This window comes from Cucurbita pepo, chromosome LG18 (genome assembly GCF_002806865.2).
Source record: "Cucurbita pepo subsp. pepo cultivar mu-cu-16 chromosome LG18, ASM280686v2, whole genome shotgun sequence".
In the NCBI taxonomy this organism is placed as follows: Eukaryota; Viridiplantae; Streptophyta; class Magnoliopsida; order Cucurbitales; family Cucurbitaceae; genus Cucurbita; species Cucurbita pepo.
In genome coordinates, this window is record NC_036655.1 from 4,801,771 (window position 1) to 4,820,785 (window position 19,015).

At 37.6% G+C, this 19,015-nt stretch overlaps 3 protein-coding genes across 3 annotated transcripts; all 3 read left to right on the forward strand.

The window, feature by feature from the left end:
• The first annotated feature begins 170 nt into the window (after positions 1–170).
• On the forward strand, positions 171–7,194 carry LOC111779584 (protein bem46-like). Its single transcript, XM_023659651.1, has 8 exons — positions 171–688; positions 2,352–2,387; positions 3,287–3,365; positions 3,464–3,518; positions 3,602–3,718; positions 3,976–4,140; positions 5,080–5,323; positions 6,840–7,194. The coding sequence occupies exons 1-8, from the start codon at positions 451–453 to the stop codon at positions 6,854–6,856; spliced, it is 951 nt and encodes a 316-aa protein (XP_023515419.1). The 5' UTR covers positions 171–450; the 3' UTR covers positions 6,857–7,194.
• Positions 7,195–9,992: 2,798 nt separating this feature from the next.
• On the forward strand, positions 9,993–12,237 carry LOC111780357 (phenylalanine ammonia-lyase-like). The gene has a single exon (XM_023660733.1). It carries the CDS (start codon positions 10,042–10,044, stop codon positions 12,175–12,177), a length of 2,136 nt encoding a protein of 711 aa, XP_023516501.1. The 5' UTR covers positions 9,993–10,041; the 3' UTR covers positions 12,178–12,237.
• Positions 12,238–14,880: 2,643 nt separating this feature from the next.
• On the forward strand, positions 14,881–18,955 carry LOC111780572 (uncharacterized membrane protein C776.05). Its single transcript, XM_023661002.1, has 8 exons — positions 14,881–15,279; positions 15,402–15,521; positions 15,680–15,737; positions 15,833–15,933; positions 17,027–17,122; positions 17,203–17,296; positions 17,917–18,154; positions 18,251–18,955. The coding sequence occupies exons 1-8, from the start codon at positions 15,184–15,186 to the stop codon at positions 18,618–18,620; spliced, it is 1,173 nt and encodes a 390-aa protein (XP_023516770.1). The 5' UTR covers positions 14,881–15,183; the 3' UTR covers positions 18,621–18,955.
• The last annotated feature ends 60 nt before the right edge of the window (positions 18,956–19,015 follow it).

Below are 19,015 nucleotides of genomic sequence, written 5' to 3' on the forward strand. Positions count from 1 at the left end.
GAACAATAATATGGTAATGTTTGCTCATTTTTTTGCCATTTTGTGGAACCCATTGATGTTCTAAGGAACAACTTTTTCTTGTTCATTGTCGGATTTTCCCGCTAAAATTAAAAGTTGGAAATAAAATACATTTTTTTTTGTTAAATTACTGAAGGAGCCTCGGCCACGCAACCAAAGCTTCATTAAACCCTTTTTTGTTTGGTAGAGTGTGGTTCAAAGCTCACGCAGAGCGGCGCCATAGCCATAAGCATTGCCTGCCAATGTCACTGCGCGAGGGGCGCGAACGAGCACACACACTATGTAACCCTTCATTGGCAAATTAAGTATCAACCCAAGTTTAGTTTTACTCCGAATTTCAAACCCAAATCCCCAAAATCTCTTGAATTTTCCCCATTTCAATTTTCAAATCGAGGGAAAACGACAAAACCCAACGGCAACGGGAGATCGAGTATGGTTTCTTATGTGAATGTGTTACTCTATGGCGTCGGAGGCTTGGTGGTCGCTGGAATGGCGTTACTGGTTGCTTTCCAGGAGAGATTGGTTTATGTGCCGGTTCTTCCGGGGCTTACTAAATCGTACGCGATTAACCCATCTCGGCTTCGGCTTGTTTATGAAGATGTGTGGCTTCGATCTTCTGATGGTGTCCGCCTTCACTCATGGTTCATCAAACTCTTCCCCGATTGCCGAGGTTTGATCCTTCGCTTTTTGTTTCTCATTCGGTTTTTGTCGATTTTCGTGATTGAATTTTGATGGGTTTTGCCGTTAAGGTTTAGGTGATGTGGGCTTGTTCTGTTTTTTCTGATTCTGAGCTGCTTTCTGGACCTGGGGCTGTCGGATCTTGTTTTTGTTTTGTCGTTGGGTTATTTGATTAGTGCTCGAGATGGCTTTGTTTTATGTTTATCTTCTGTAGATAGTGGTTTGAAATGCAGGGTGTTGATTAGATTTGTTGGGATGCTCTGTTGTTCAATTATTGACGAGTAAGTTTGGATGCTTAAGTTAATCAAATCTGTGGTAGATAAGTTTAGCTCAAAATTTGTGTGGAGGATCCATTTGCGTTGGAGGAATTGAGGATGATTAAGAATATTGATGTCTCGGGTATTTGTAACAACCTAGTTCAAGCCCACCGCTAGTAGATATTGTCTGTTTTGGCCCATTACGTAATGTCGTTAGCCTCACGGTTTTAAATCGTCTCTACTAGGGAGAGATTTCCACACCCTTATAAGAAATACTTGGTTCCCGATGTGGGATCTCACAATTCACTCCACTTAGGGGGCCAGCGTTCTTGTCGGCACATCACCCAATGTCTGGCTCTGATACCATTTGTAACAACCAGCCCAAACCCACCGCTAGTAGATATTGTCCGATCCGTTATACTTGTGGCATGCAAGACTGCATTTAAATGTTTGTACAGCCGCATCCAGATGGGGAGTCGCCTACTTTTTAAAGAACTTTTAGGAGGATTGGGGCTTATTTTGAATTAAGAAATAGATATTTTTCCCTTGCAGGTTCTACCATCTTGTAGAATTTCCATCTGCCATAGTGATTACTGACTCATGCAGGCTTTAACATGTGACTGATATAAGGCTCTAAGTGGTTGTAGATGATTTGAATCAAATAACTGTTCGCCCTACTACATGAGATCCCACATTGGTTGGAGAGGGGAGCTAAGCATTCTTTATAAGGGTGTAAAAACCTCTCCCTAGCAGACACGTTTTAAAAACTTTGAGGGGATCCCGAAAGGGAAAACTCAAAGAGGAAATATCTACTAGTAGTAGGCTTGAGCTATTACAAATGGTATCAGAGCTAGACACTGGGCGGTATGCCAACGAGAACGCCGAGTCCCGAAAGGGGTGAACACTTAGCAGTGTGCCAGCGATGATGCTGAGCCCTGAAGAGGGGTGGACATCGGACAATGTGCCAGTGAGAATGCTGGATCCCGAAGGGGGGTGGATTGTGAGATCCCACGTTAGAGATGGGAACTAAGCATTCTTTGTAAGGGTGTAAAAACCTCTTCCTAGTAGACGCGTTTTAAAAACTTTGAGAGGAAGCCCGAAAGGAAAAGCCCAAAGAGGACAATATATGCTAGTGGTGACTTTGGCTATTACATTGGCTATTACATGTAGTGATCTGAAGGACAATTGATTTATTCGTTATGGGATATTCATCTTTCATTTATCTTTTTTACTGGTTATTTTAACCGTATATTTGTCTGTTTTTCCCCTTCAACAGCATAATTTATGCTTCTTATTTTAACCGTAATTTATGCTTCTTATTTTAACCGTAATTTATGCTTCTTACCTTAATATGTGGTAACTTTTCAAGGCTTACATTGTAGTGTTGCTGTTTTGCAGGTCCTACCATCCTTTTTTTCCAAGAGAATGCTGGAAGTATCCTGATTGTCATGGTCATCTTTATGGAATGAGATATGAGAAAATTATTGTTTAACTACATTTTCTAGCTTGTTTAAATATACGTACTTCTTAGATCAGAATTTTGTTCCTGATGCACGTGTGAAATCTCGAAGGTGTTGTCAAAAGTGACTCAAGTATCGGGCTCCAAATAAATGAGTCGAGTCTCGATTAAGGGGAGGTTGTTCGAGGGCTCCGTAGGCCTCATGGGAGGCTCTATGGTAAACTTTGTTCGAGGGGAGGATTGTTCAAGATTATTAAAAAGAGTAGTCCTACATTGACTACTTAAGAGGAAGAACATGAGTAGTCCCACGTTGACTACCTCCATTAGCATGAGACCTGTTTGGGAAACCAAAAGCTAAGCTATGAGAGCTTATGCTTAAAGTGGACCATATCATACCATTGTGGAGGTTTCTCATTCTTAACATGGTATCGGAGCCATGCCCTTAACTTAGCCATGTCAATAGAATCCTCAAATGTCGAACAAAAAAGTCGTGAGCCTCGAAAGTATAGTCAGAAAGTGACTCAAGTGTCAAACAAAGGGTGTACTTTGTTCGAGGGCTCTAGACAAAGGAGTTGAGCCTTAATTAAGAGGAGACTGTTCGAGAGCTTCATAGGGCTCAGGGGAGGCTCTATAGTGTACTTTGTTCGAGGGGAGAATTGTCGAGGATTGTTGGGAGGGAGTCCACATTGGCCTATAAGTAAGGATTACTATCTCCATTGGTACGAGACTTTAGGGGAAACTAAAAGCAAAGTCATGAGAGCTTATGCTCAAAGTGGACAATATCATACCATTATAGAGTGTCGTGATTTCTAACAATATGTTAATGGTTTTTTTGGGTTCGATAACTATTTTTGACCTTGACTTCCGGCTCTAGACATTGCCCATCGTCTCGAAATGGTCCACATCATGATACAAAAGTTACAGTGCAATGTGTTCATGCTTTCTTACAGAGGGTATGTTCTTTTAATGTATTTCAGTAGCAATATGTTAGTTGATATATATTGCTGCTACTTTAATGGAATGGTCACTGATGCCATATGTCCTCAAGCAGTTATGGAGCAAGTGATGGCTATCCATCTCAGCTTGGAATTACTAGAGATGCTCAGGTGTGCTTTGTTCTTAATTTGTTCTATTATGTTTTTTCAACAAGTGTACTTAAAAACATTATGCTTTTATTTTACTTGAGCAGGCTGCATTGGATCATCTTTCTCAAAGGACTGATATCGACACGTCTAGAATAATAGTGTTCGGAAGGTCACTCGGGGGTGCTGTTGGATCAGTTCTTACCAAAAACAACCCCGATAAGGTATTTCTAGGAGGGCTACGGTTAGTTGTGTATAGCCTCTTGTATATCTCTTTACTTGTATGACTTAGATGTCTCGTGTTTTTCGTAAAAGCGATTTGATTGATGGCTTTTTCGAACGTTTTGATTCGACCCCATAAACGGGTAATTCATTGTGGATCATGATAATGTCACGTAGGGCTTTACGTTGTTCTTCGTTGAGCTTTTTTGTGCGTTTTATTCTGCATTTTGTAGGTTGTTTACCAGATTCTGAATTGCAGGTTGCTGCATTGATATTAGAAAATACTTTTACATCAATTTTGGATATGGCTGGAGTTTTGCTACCCTTTCTGAAATGGTTTATTGGAGGCCCTGGTTCAAAAGGTCCCAAGGTTCTCAATTTTCTTGTGCGTTCTCCATGGATCACCATTGACGTAGTTGGTAAGGTGGGGCTTAACAATTTAGTATTAATCCGAAAAATAGTGATTTAAATTTGTGAGATTCCACATCGGTTGGAGAGGGGAGCGAAGCATTCCTTATAAGGGTGTGGAAACCTCTCCCTAATAGACGCGTTATAAAATCGTGGGGCTAACGACAATACGTAACAGGCCAAAGCGGACAATATCTACTAGGGGTGGGTTTGAGCTGTTACAAATGGTATTAGAGTGAGACACCGAGCGGTGTGCCAGTGAGGATGCTAGGCCCCCAAGGGGGTGGATTGTGAGATCCCACATTGGTTGGAGAGAGAAACAAAACATTCCGTATAAGGGTGTGGAAACCTCTCCCTAGTAGACGCGTTTTAAAATCGTGAGGCTGACAGTGATGCATAACAGGCCAAAGCGGACAAGATCTACTAGCAGTGGGCTTGAGCTGTTACTAATGGTATCAAAGCCAGACACCTAGCGGTGTGCTAGCGAGGACGCTGGGCCCTCAAGAGGGGTGGATTGTGATATCCCACATCAGTTGGAGAGAGGAGCGAAACATTTCTTATAAGAGTGTGGAAACCTCTCCCTAGTAGATGCGTTTTATAATCGTGAGGTTGATGGCGATATGTAACGGTTCAAAGCGAACAATATCTACTAGCGGTGAGCTTGGGCTGTTACAAATGGTATTAGAGCCAGACACCAAGCGGTGTGCCAACGAAGACGCTGACCCCTAAGAGGGGGGTGGATTGTGATATCCCACATGGACAAAACATTCCAAAGTGTGGAAACCTCTCCCTGCGTTTTAAAACCGTGAGACTGACGGCGATACGTAACGGGCCAAAGCGGACAATATCTACTAGCAGTGGGCTTGAGTTGTTACAACACTTTCGTTATATTTTTTACATTATTTACTTGCTTTGGTGGTAAGTAACTCTCTTTGAAATGAAATCATCTCTGCAGATTAAGCAGCCAATTCTTTTCTTATCTGGATTACAAGATGAGATGGTTCCCCCAGTCCACATGCAGAGGCTGTATGCCAAAGCAGCTGCACATAATAACCGTTGTCTCTTTGTCGATTTTCTCTCCGGTATGCATATGGACACTTGGGTAGCTGGTGGCGATCATTACTGGAGAACAATACAGCAGTTCCTTGATCAAAACGTACCGGAGAACGGAGAACGTGAACCATCAGGCGACGACAAAGGTTCGATTATTTCTTAATATAACTAACGATCAAACTCTTTTCTCCCCGGTTCTTATTTCGGGTCGATAGGTCATTCAAATGAAACTAATAGAAAGTCTTTGCATGGATTGCATGAATTAGATTAGTTAAAGATTAAAGCATGATGATGAAACACTCTGTGTGGACTAAATGCAGCTAGCTTGACTTGTCCTGTTTTATTTAGATTCATCCACATTTCTGAATCTGTGAAACACTGTACAATTCATTTATGTTTTTTGGAATGTTCATCCATATTACTGAACCTTGGACTACCTGTTACATTTCATTTTCGTCATTTCTTCGCTTCATCGTTTCGTGTTTCTGGAAGTAGCGATCGGTGCATGTGAGATCCCGCATTGATTGGAGAGGGGAACAAAGCATTTTTTATAATGGTGTGGAAACCTCTCCCTCACATACACGTTTTAAAAACCTGGGGGAAGTCTGAAAAGGAAAACCCAAAGAGAACAATATTTATTAGTAGTGGGCTTGGGCTAATACAAATGATCCCAGAGCCAGTCGTCGAGCGGTGTGCCGGCGAGGACGCTGGCTCCCAAGGGGGGTGGATTGTGAGATCCCACATTGGTTGGGGAAGGGAAAGAAGCATTCCTTATAAGGGTGTGAAAACCTCCCCCTAACAGACACGTTTTAAAACTTTAAGGGGAAGCCAAAAGGGAAAGCCCAAATAGGACAATATCTGCTAGCGATGGGTTTGGGCTGTTAGAAATGGTATCAGAGCCAGATATTGGACGGTATGCTAGCGAGAACGTTGGCCCTCAAGGGGGGTGGATTGTGAGATCCCACATCGGTTGAAGAGGGGAACGAAACATTTCTTATAAGGGTATGGAAACCAATTCCTAACAAATGCGTTTTAAAAACCTTGGGAAAGCCCAAAAGGGAAAACCCAAATAGGACAATATTTGCTAGCGATGGGCTTGGACTGTTACAAATGGTATCAGAGCCAGATATCGGACGGTGTACCAGCGAGGACGCTGGTCTCTAAGGGGAGTGGATTGTGAGCTCCCACATCGGTTGGAGAGGGGAACAAAACATTCTTATATAAGGGTGTGGAAACCTCTCAACAACAGACACATTTTAAAACCTTGAGAAGAAGCTCAAAGAGAATAATATTTGTAGTGGTAGGCTTGGACTGTTACAAATGGTATTATAGTCAAGCATCGAGCGGTGTCCCGTGTCCCAGCGAGGACACTGGCCCCCAAGGGGAGTGGATTGTGAAATCTCACATCAGTTGGAGAGGATAAACGAAACATTCCTTAAACGGGTGTGGAAACCTCTCAATAACAGACGCGTTTTAAAACCTTGAGAGGAAGCCGAAAGGGAAAGCCCAAAGAAGACAATATCTGCTAGTAGTGTGTTTGAGCTCTTACTGTGCATCTCTTAACCGTTATGTAATAAACACTAGCCTTCATTTTGTTCGACGAAACCGAGAATGTTTTGCCTTCGATTGTTGATGGTTTGTGTTGTTATACTGGTTTCACAGCCTTTGGCACCAGATGAGTCGCTGGCAAATGGGGCTTAGAACCACATTGATTTGGTCTTCTTCTCCAAATTGATCGTAAGAAGTTGGCTGCAGTTCAGGCTTCTCAGAGCAAACGGAATGTGCTGTAGTAGTAATGAAACATTAACTCGGAGGCTCCTTCTTTCCACCTCTCTCTCTCTCTCTCTCTCTCTCTATATATATATATATATATCTATATATCTATATATATATATGCATGCATGCATGTATGTATGTATGGCAGAGAGTCAAAGTGCCATTTGATATGAACCATTTGGATTCCAACTAATTTTAGTTGTATGATAATTTGAAATGCAAAAAGAAAGAAAAGAAAGCCAAGGCAGAGATGCTATATATATATATATATATATATAATCAGCTGCAATTATTCTTGATTTTGCAATTAAATTTAGTTAATTAAAAACAAATAATTAATTGTTTTAATTTAATTCTAAATTAATTATTGTTTTTTTTTTTTTTGTATTTTCTAATATTTATGGAAACTAATATATTGAAAATTTAAATTAAATTTATTAGTTATTAAGTAGATATCAAGAGCTGTAATTAATAAATAAAAATAAATGTTTAGATATTTTATTAATTATACACAAAATTCAAAAGTTTATGAATTTGTATTTAAATATCAATATGTCATATTATTTCATATTAAAATATCAATAAATTAATTTTTTTTTGAAAAAACTACTTCAAATAAACACAAATTTACACGTGGATAATACAAAGCCATGTTTTCCATTCTATAGAAAATTTCAAGACTTCTTATAAATTACACAAAAAAAAAAAATAAAATAAAAAAATAATAATTGTGTTCTTTATTAAAAAAATATTTTAAATTGTGGTGGAGAACGACCAATTTGTACCTACTTTTAATTAACAATAATTTTTAAAAATAAAAATGATGTTTTAGTGGTCCCCACAATGAACGAAAATGATTTATACTAGGTTTGAAATTAATAAATATGTTTTTATTAATAAACTTACTTTTTTTTTAATAACTTCTCAAATTATTTTTATTTTTTTAAAAAATTAATAAATATCTTTACCATTAATATTTTAAAAATACCCACCAACTTTTTATTATTTTTATTTATTCATGAATATTTTTTTTAACGTGGTGTGGTGCCGAAGACAAGAGTAATTTTTTTTTTTAAGTTAAAAAATATTAATAAAATATTTTTGAAATAAATACTAATAATTTTTATCCGTAAATATATTTTTTAAAACATAGTATTATTAAAATTAAAACATAGAATATATATATATATATATATATATATTAGAGATATTTTTATAATCTATATTTTATTTAAGTCTTATCCACATATTTTCTACCTAACAATGATTTATGATAGGCTTGAAATTGCAAAGAAATTGTGGGGAACTTTACATGGAATTGACCTTTTTTTTTTTCTTTTTTTTTTTTTCTTTTTTAGGAAGAAAAATAATGGAAATTTCTAATATATATATTATTTAATTCATATCCACATATTTTCTTTCTAGCTAGGACTTGATTTTCCATGGGGGTGGGTTCCACAAAGACTTGGAAAATTGTTTTTTTTTTTTTAATATTTATTTTATTTTTTATTATTATTATCGAGTATCACAGATTTATGCCTTTTTCAAAATGTAATTAATAATGAGGTAATTACCATAATTTTAATTTACATAATTATGTTAATTTTTATGGAATAAAATTTTTAATGAAAAAAATTAAGTAGGTATATTTGTGTATATATGCACGGGAGTTGACTTATTTATATATATGTGTGATGTCCCACATTGGTTGGGGGAGGAGAACAAACCACCGTTTAAAAATGTGTGAAAACCTTCTCCTAGCAGACGTCTTTTAAAACTTTGAGTGGAGCCTAAAAGAAAAAGTTCGAAAAGGATAATATTTGCTAGCGGTGGATCTAAACCGTTAGAATATACTTAGAATTTATGTAATTTTTTATTTATTTAATTAGTGAACAACAACGAAGATTCCACTTAAAAAAAGAGAGAAACTCCCTAACAATTTCCTTTTTTTTAATAATATATGTTGACTAGAAAATTAAATAATTTAAATCCAAAATATTTAATAAAAAAAATAATTAACTTAAAGCTAATCCCTTGTTCAAATTAATTAATTAAAAAAAATCTAATATATTCTTTCTTTATTCTCATAAAAAAAACTTCAATGATATATAATTGTTATAAACGGGTTCGAACACTCATGTATTTTTTTCACACTTAAATATTGCAGGGTAGTGTAGTTGTCTCGTGAAGTTAGTTGAGGTGCATACGACCTGATCTATATGCTTATGGATTTTTTTTAAAAAGAAGTCTAATTTAATATTATTTGTGGGGTGAAAAATGAAAATCACATTTAAAAATTGGCATTGAATTTGAAAAGAAAAAACATTATAAAAATAATGGAATTTCAAAAAAAGAAAACAGAAAAAAGATGGTAAATGTGAAGGCAAAATTCATATATAACTAAAACATGGAAATGTCATGTCACATGAAAGGAGGTTGTCAATTACTATTATTTTAAAAGTATATATTCTCGACCCTACTCCAATCCCCGCTAAATAAATAAATAATTTTTAAAATATTAATATTATATTATATGTTTTTTTATAAAATATTATTAGATTTATTACGACGTTTTATATTTTTAATATAAATTATATTAGAAAATTGAAAATTAAAAGTTCACTTTTTGCAATAGTTTTTATAACATACTTTATAAATAATAAATAATAGGTTAAAGTAACATTTTAGACCTTATAATTTAAAACTTATAATAAATTTTAAATTTAATCTATAGCATGAAAATTATTAATATTACTATATAACAAATTTTAATAAAAAATTAAATTTAAGATTTATTAAAAGTATAATGACTCATTTCAAGGTGAATTTCTTAATAAAATAAAAAAGAAACAAAAAAAATTAATAGGGTTTTTCTTTTCTCATGCAAGGGAAGGTTCTGTGATTTGCAACTTTTCTAAGAAGTTCATCTTCAACTTCGACAAGAAGTTAGAAACCAACGGTCAAAATTTGCTATAAATTCGTGTCCATTTCTTCCTCCAAAGGCCACAACTCATCCAAGACTCTGTACTCTCAGTGCACTCACTCACCCTTTCTTCTTTGCTAGTTTCTTCTTCTTCTTCTTCTTCTAATGGCCAACTCTGAATTCTTCTGCTACTCGCCTCTCTCCCAACCCGATTCCGTTCCTCAATCGAAATCATTTTCCTTCGTTTCGCCCTCCGACTACTGGAACAAGGCTGCGAACGCTCTCAGCCACACCCATCTTGAGGAGGTTTGTCGTATGCTATCGGAGTTTCAAGATGCTCGAGCTGTTGACATTGAAGGTGCCACCCTTACTGTCGCTCAGGTCACTGCCATTGCTCGTCGTAGCGACGTCAAAGTCAACTTGAATGAAGCTGTGGCTCATGATCGTGTGGCCAAAAGTGCAACATGGGTTGCTGAGAAAATCTCTAGTGGAACTGATATCTATGGAGTTACCACTGGTTTTGGTTCGACTTCCCACCGGCGTACGACCAAAGCGGCCGACCTCCAAACAGAACTCATTAGGTTCCTCAATGCTGGAGTTATTGGAAAGGATAATCTTCCATCTGGATACTCAAAGGCAGCCATGCTTGTTAGAACTAACACATTGATGCAAGGCTACTCGGGCATTCGTTGGGAAATTCTTGAAGCTGTGGTGAAGCTCATGAATGAGAATTTGGTACCTAAATTGCCTTTGAGAGGGACAATCACAGCTTCTGGAGATCTTGTTCCATTGTCTTATATTGCTGGTGTTATCACTGGAAGGCATAATTCCAAGGTTACCACCATTGAAGGGGATGAGATCACTGCCATGGAAGCTCTCAAGAGAGCTGGAATTGCAGGCCCATTTGAGCTTCAAGCAAAGGAAGGCTTAGCTCTTGTCAACGGAACCGCTGTTGGGTCGGCCGTGGCCGCCACTGTTTGCTACGACGCCAATATTTTAGCTCTTTTAGCCGTCGTTCTCTCTGCTTTGTTCTGTGAAGCCATGCTCGGGAAGCCAGAATTTGCAGACCCATTGACTCATAAACTCAAGCATCACCCTGGCCAGATTGAGTCCGCCGCAGCCATGGAGTTTCTCTTGAACCAAAGCGATTTCATGAAAGAAGCAAAAATCCGCCATGAAAACAACCCATTAACTAAGCCAAAACAAGATCGCTATGCACTTCGAACTTCCCCACAATGGCTTGGACCTCAAATCGAAGTCATTCGAATGGCAACCCATTCGATTGAAAGGGAGATCAACTCTGTGAATGATAATCCATTGATCGATGTCAGCCGGAATCTGGCTCTGCACGGAGGAAACTTTCAAGGGACCCCAATCGGAGTTTCCATGGATAATCTCCGAATCGCCATCGCTGCAATTGGTAAGCTAATGTTCGCCCAATTCTCCGAACTCGTCTGTGATCATTTCAACAATGGATTGCCGTCCAATTTGAGCGGTGGGCCAAACCCTAGCTTGGATTACGGATTCAAAGGTGCGGAAATCGCCATGGCTGCTTATTGCTCTGAGCTCCAATACTTAGCAAACCCTGTCACAACTCATGTCCAGAGTGCAGAACAACACAATCAAGATGTAAACTCTCTAGGTCTAATCTCAGCCAGAAAATCCGCCGAAGCCATCGAGATTCTCAAGCTCATGTCCGCTACATACATGGTGGCCCTCTGCCAAGCAATCGATTTAAGACAACAAGAAGAAAATATGAGGGAAGTTGTGAGAAATGCAGTTCTCCAAACAATCAGAAGAACACTATACGTTACAGACTACGGATCTCTCACCGAATCGCGATTCTGCGAGAAAGACCTATTACAAGTAATCGATCGCGAACCAGTTTTCTCCTACATCGACGATCCTACGAACACCTCATACGCCCTAATCCCAAAATTACTGGAAGTTCTAGTCCAAAGAGCGCTGAAAGGGATTGCAACAGCCAAAAAAGAGAACGGAAACGAAACAGGCATTGCAATTTTCAAGCAAATCCCGGGGTTTCTTGAGGAATTAAAGGAGAAATTGGAAAACGATGTGGAAAATGCGAGAGGGAGATTTGAGAATGGTGAATTCTTAGTGGAAAATAGAATCAAGAAATGCAGCACTTACCCGATCTATCGCTTTGTGAGGACTGAGGTTGGTACTCAGCTGCTCAGTGGAGCGAAGAAGGTGAGCCCTGGAGAAGATATTGAGAAAGTGGTGGACGCCATTAATGAAGGGAAGCTTGGAAGCGTTGTGCTTGAGTGCTTGAAGAATTAGGGCAATTGTGATTTGGTTTGTTCCCAATTTTATGTTTAGTTCTTATGGCTTTCATTTTGATATTTGTAATAAGGTCGTTGTAACATAGAGGTTCTAGGTCAACAAGTTACGGGTCAATTCGAACAGATAAAAGACCGTTAATTTATTGATCGTAGGTTATATCAACTAGGGTGTATATTGAATCTAAAAATTCAACCATATCAACTGAACTCGAATCACTAGTGTTGAGTTGAGTTATCTTTTCTAAAATCGAATCGATTCAATTCGGTTTTTAAGTTCAAAAGAAAAGTTTCGGGTCAACTCGAATCGAACCGAGTATTATAAAAAGATACAATCATATATATATATATATACTCTTAGCTTCAACTTTCCATTTTAGGGTTTACTTCTGATTCTTTTCGCAATGCTGTCACCGCTCCCATATTGTCGAGCCTGCACCACTGCATCGCAGGCTCATGCCACGCCATTGGCACGATTGTATTGCTCACAGCTGCACATTGTTTGTGTGATGTCTCACATTGGTTGGGGAGGAGAACAAAACACCATTTATAAGGGTGTAGAAACCTTCCCCTAGTAGACGCGTTTTAAAGTCTTGAGGGAAAGCCCGAAAGGGAAAATCCAAATAGGACAATATTTGCTAGCGGTGAATCTGGGCCATTACAAATGGTATTAGAGCTGGACACTGGACGATGTGCCAGCTTTCTCACTGTTCCCCGAAGGGGGGTAGACACGAGGCGGTGTGCCAGTAAAGACGCTGGGGCCCGAAGGGGGTGGATTTGGTGGCAGTCCCACATCGATTAGAGGAAGGAAAGAGTGCCAGCGAGGACGGAAACCTTCCCCTAGCAGACAAGGACGCTGGACCCCGAAAGGGGTGGATTTGGTGGTAGTCCCACATCGATTGGAGGAAGGAAAGAGTGCCAACGAGAACGTTGGGCTGGGGAGGAGAACAAAACACAATTTATAAGGGTGTGAAAACCGAAAGGGAAAGCCCAAAGAGGACAATAGATGCTAACAGTACAGTTGGCTCCCAATCCCACTTATTTGCACGCTTCTCGTCACTCATTGTTGCACACTGCTCTTGGTGGCACTCTGATTGAACCAATCAGAGTAGCTAATCTAAACTTATTTTTTTTAACTTGACAACCCAACCCAACTCAACCGGTAAATAGAAGATTAGGGTGAGTTGTGTCACAATTTTGAGTTGCTCGATCACCCGTCTAACTAATCCCAAATTTGAGATTGATCTAAATGAATTTACTAATTTAACTCATGTCACCCTTAAATTCCACGTGGAGAGTTTTGATTGATTGTGTAGTAAAGAATTTAGAATGAAAATTTATAAAGTTTTTGGAAGTATTTATATATTTTGCATAATAAGATTCAATATTTTAATTAAAATATTAACAATATCGGTTTAGTTTTAGTTAATAATTATATATATATGTCACAAACGGTTGAAATATATTTAAGGCAAAAAAAACCAAATATATTTAAATAGAGCTCTAGCTTTTGTTCTCCTACTGCCACGTAACAGCTACGTGGCATGCAATGAGTGCATGAAAGATTGTGAACGACATCTATATCTAAATCTGACACGTGTCCCTTAGTACACAGTCATTGACCAATCAGAAAACACTTACGTCACCAATGAAGCCACTTGGAGCTCATTCGTGAAACGTCACATCAAGCTTACCTTTATTATCAAATATTTTATTTTATAATATCAATATTTTAATCTATGTTAACAAAATATAATATAAATAATAAACATATTAACTTATTAATAAATGTTGAATTATTAGATTTTTTCGAGTTAGGTTAAGATTAATTCTTTTAAAAATTGAAAATTCGAATCGGTTCGCAGTTGACATTTTTTAGTTAGGTCAACTCGACTAACTCGAAAATAGAATTCCATCCAACTCTACTTTTAAAATTAATATAAAAATTTAAAATATTTTATATTATTTTATATTTTATTTTATAAGATTTTAGTTATTATGAATTTTTTTTTAAGTATATATATATATATATATATATATATAAAACAACCCGATCACTCAACCCAATCAAGGTTGGGTTGGGTTAAATTAGATTGTGAATTCTATTCGAGTTGCTCGAATCACCAACCCAATTAACCCAATCAAGGTTGGGTTGGGTTAAATTAGATTGTGAACTCTATTCGGGTTGCTCGAATCACCAACTCAATTAACCCGATCACTCAACCCAATCAAGGTTGGGTTGGGTTAAATTAGATTCGGAACTTTATTCGGGTTACTCGAATCACCAACCCAATTAACCCGATCACTCAACCCATTCAAGGTTGGGTTGGGTTAAATTAGATTCGGAACTCTATTCGGGTTGCTCGAATCACCAACCCAATTAACCCTAAAGTTCAGGCTTAAGATGGTATGGAGTCAACCGAACCCAACCTTGATTACATCCAAAATAAGTTATATATTTTAATTATTAGTAAAAAATTATTAGTTGCTTTTATAATGGATTGGAAACCATACTTTAATATATAATTTTGTTGAACACATAAATCATATTAAATTCATAAATTTTGAACTTGTATTTAAATCAGGTGTTTATTTAGGTTGCATTGTTATTTATTGTTATAAGTTTTATTTTTATTTATTTTATCATTTCATTTAATAGATGCATAAATTAGTTCATGAGCAAGGTATAAAATCTTGTATGATTTTAATTGTGTTCCAATTGATTGCCGATTGGTAGGTTCTAGAAATGTGAAAAATAGGATTCACGGGTTCTTCAATCTATAACGCAATGTATATATTCTTTTTAATTCGGAATTCAGGGATATTAATTTAACAAATCACACGAAGATCTTTGTCGAAGTAGTTTTTCTTTTGGATTGCATTTGAAATCTGAGCAAATTAGTTTCGACAGCAATCGAGGGCCGGCCTTCTTCCTGTTAGAGATTGTATTCCTTCTATACCATTCTGCAAATTCGTTTTTCCGATTCTTTGTTTCTGAAATCTCTGTATGGTAGAAAAAATGGCGCAAAACGAACATATCTTGGAGTATACAGATGGAGACTCGTATCAACAGGTTAGGCAGGCGCTGAAGGAACGATCCAAGGTGTGCTGATTTGTTTTTGTTTTTGTTTCTGTTTTCACTTTTTACAATTTGTCGATGCTGTTTTCTGATGATTTACTTTCGGTTTTTTTGCGTTTTTGGTTTTTGAACGATTCGATTCGCAGAAAATGGCGCAAACGAAGGAGATGCTATCGAAACAAGCTGTTCAGACGAAAGAGATCATATCCAAACAGGCGGTTAAGATCGCTAAGCAGGCCGAAGAACACGAAAGATTCATTAACAAGGTTTGACTCGCACTGTATTGCCGAAACGATTCAATAGTACTGTTTTGATGTTATTGGATTTCGATTTACCGCCATCGCGAGAATGATTCGTTTCTAATCGTTTCGATTCCGTTTCTTCTAGAATCTTACTTTGCGCGCGTTTTTCTACTTATTTTTAGGTCACGCACCTGGTCGGAGTTCTTGGTTTCGGAGGATTTTGCTTCCTGTTAGGAGCGAGTGAGTAAAATGATATGAATCAATCGATTGCGATGCCTTTATCTATTGCAAGATTAATGTTTTTCCTTCAATTTTGTGGCTATTTTTCTGATCAGGACCTCAGGATATTCCATATGTATATTGTTTTTTTTATGTCACCTTTGTCCCTCTTCGTTGGATATACTATCGGTTCAAGAAATGGCACTACTACCTTTTGGTAAGCATTGAATCTTTTGTTTTTTTTTTGTTTTTCCTTCATTTCCCCTCTTTTTCTCTTCCATGGAAGTTGTAAACGTTCTTTTAGACACTATGACATCATGGTCTAGTTGACACTTTAGATACTTTTAATCGTATAGTCGCTGGATTTGGATAAATGGTATTTTCTTGGATATAGTTTAGAAGCTTGGGTTCTAGCAACCATAGAAGGAGATGGATCATTTAGTTGGCTTTCAAACATGTGCCTGATTCAGACAGTTATGACCCCCATCCAGAAGATGTCATCGACTTGAATCAACTTGAATCAACGTGTGGATGGAGAGGTGATGTGTGAGATTCCACATCAGTTGGAGAGGGAAACGAAGCATTCTTTATAAAGGTGTGGAAACCTCTACTTAGTAGACGCGTTTTAAAACCGTGAGATTGATAGTGATACTTAATGGGCCAAAGCGCACAATATCTGCTAGTGGTGGGCTTTGGATATCAAAGCTAAACATCAGGCGGTGTACCAGCGAAGATGCTTAGCCCCTAAGGAGGTGGATTGTGAGATCCCACATCAGTTGGAGAGGGGAACGAAGTATTCTTTATAAGGGTGTGGAAACCTCTCCCTAGCAACACGTTTTAAAACCGTGAGGCTGACGGCGATACGTAACGGGCCAAAGCGGATAATATCTGCTAGCGGTGGGCTTGGTCTGTTACAAGATGTTTAAAAATTCAGTGTATTAGGATGTTTAAATGTGATTTGGGTAAAGTAACTACAGCAGCATGTTTGGTGGAGTTATGAAGAAGCATGCTACGTGGTTGGGTCTAATGGAGGAAACGGGTTGGTGATTCCCGAGCTCGAGAACTGGAGTCGGACAATTTTTAAATATCTAGGTTATATTGTTTGCTAATAGATGAATGTCAATTGGAAACTCTTCCTTTGGCTTTTTGCTTCTGATAGGATGTTTAGGATGTTTCCTTTGATCACACCCTTTAATAGGATTCCAATGCACCTAAAATTCATTTGCTTGAATGGCTGCTATCATTTTGATTGTATATCATCAAGAAGCCCCTCATGTTAAGGAGCTAACATATTTATGTTCTTGATTCAGGATTTTTGCTATTATGCAAACACGATTTTCATTGTTGATCTTCTTCTGTATCCAAAAAATGAAAAACTTTTCATGATTTGCTTCGCATTTGCAGAGGTTAGTATTACACTGTTCTATAACCTGACTGGAAATTTAATTCACTTACCTCCATTTTGACATTTTAACTATTGCTGTAGGGACCATTAGCATGGGCGATCATTGTTTGGCGTTGTAGCTTGGTTTTTAGTTCTTTTGATAAAATAGTTAGTGTTCTTATACATCTAATTCCTGGTGAGTATGTTCTTCCTTTCTTCTAACATTTCTAGCAGAAGTTACCTGGAAAGAAAAACTAATTAAAGGGTTCCTTTTGATTACCGAAGAAATTGCTTATAAACGAAGTAATTTGCTTCAAGGTGCTCTGTATATGAACAGATACCAACGAAAATAATTATGTCGGTCTTCAAAGCTCTGTTTTGTCTATCTTTTGCTCACTCTGATATGCCTGCTTCTGTCAGCTTTTGAAAAAAAAAAAAAAAATTCGATTGATGAAACAAATGTAATTTACATTCATGATTTAATTTCTTTTCAGACTTTAGAACATAGTTTCATGAATTAGGCAATAATTGAGCATCAGCCTTGGTACTTGATAGTTGAAAGTTATGTTTCCAATGCTGTGAAGGATCCATTTATTGCACGAATATTCGAGAATTTCAAAGTTATAATCACCAACAACAGAGATTGTGCTCTGTTTGTAGTATCATTTAATGATGTAGCCCTTGTTTAATAACAATTCTTTTTTTTTTTTTTAGTTTGGTGTAGGATGCTGTAATTGACCATTGAACTCGCAAGTCAATATTTCTGGTGCCTTATGGTATTATTACTTAATGATATTGTCGACGTTGCTCTTCCAGGTTTGGTTTTCTTCACCATTAGATGGTGGAACGAAGCTACATTTGAAGCCATGCATCCTGAAAAAACTTCCCGCAGAGCTTCATGGCCCTATGTAGAGGACAAGTCATATTTATGGACATGGCTGTTTGTAGTTCCTTTGGTTGCTTACACTCTCTGGCAGATTCTTTACTTTCTGATTGTCAACGTGTTGCGTCGTCAAAGGTTCTTACGAGATCCCGAAGTCATGACTTCATACAGGTCCTCCCTGTGTGACCAAAAATCAATTAAACTGCTAGCCAAAGCATTTGCGTTTGTGTTGAGTCATGCTGATACCCTCTTTCTATGGTTTTTCAGGGAACTGTCCAAAAGGGCACAGAAAACAAACAATTTATGGTGGAAATTAAGTGGTTTGCTTGGAGATCAGAATCGTCTGTTCATGTACATTTTGTTCCAGGGAATATTTACAGTATTGACGATGGCATTGGCTGTTCCAATCTTCTTGTCCTATCGGTTGCACGTTGTTTTCCAGCTGCTAAAGGTCTCAGCCGCCGTCTGGAATGGAGGAAGCTTTTTGTTAGAGGTCATGCCAAGGCAGGTGATTCTGAAGGAGAAGAAGAAAACAGAAACACAGCCACTTCAAGACGATCAAAATCATCCCCCAGTTCCTGCAGCAGCAGACGAAATCGTCACCGACACTGCTTCAAGGGAAACCTTGCAGTCTTAGTTGCCGTTATGCTCACACGGGTTTTCGCTTACTGGTACGAGTTCGATCTTTCTCTCAAACATACATATACACATATATATCAATGTTGATCCATGACTGTTGTAAGTTCTGTATTTACAAGCTTTCATAATCAGCTGCTATATCAGTGATCAAGTAGTTTTTCATTTGTGTTTCCATCTCATAGACATTGGAGAATGGCTGTGAAGAATAGATACTTCAAACGTTTAAGATTTTTGCATTTACTTCATTTGTTTAATCCACACGCATCACAAACAGTCATAAGGTTTGGACATGTTATACCTTTTGATTAATGAGAATATTACTGCTTCCTTTTCTTTGGCTCATAGTTCTTAGATTTACCTTGCCAGCCTTTTTGTTCTAGGTGCCTTTAAGTA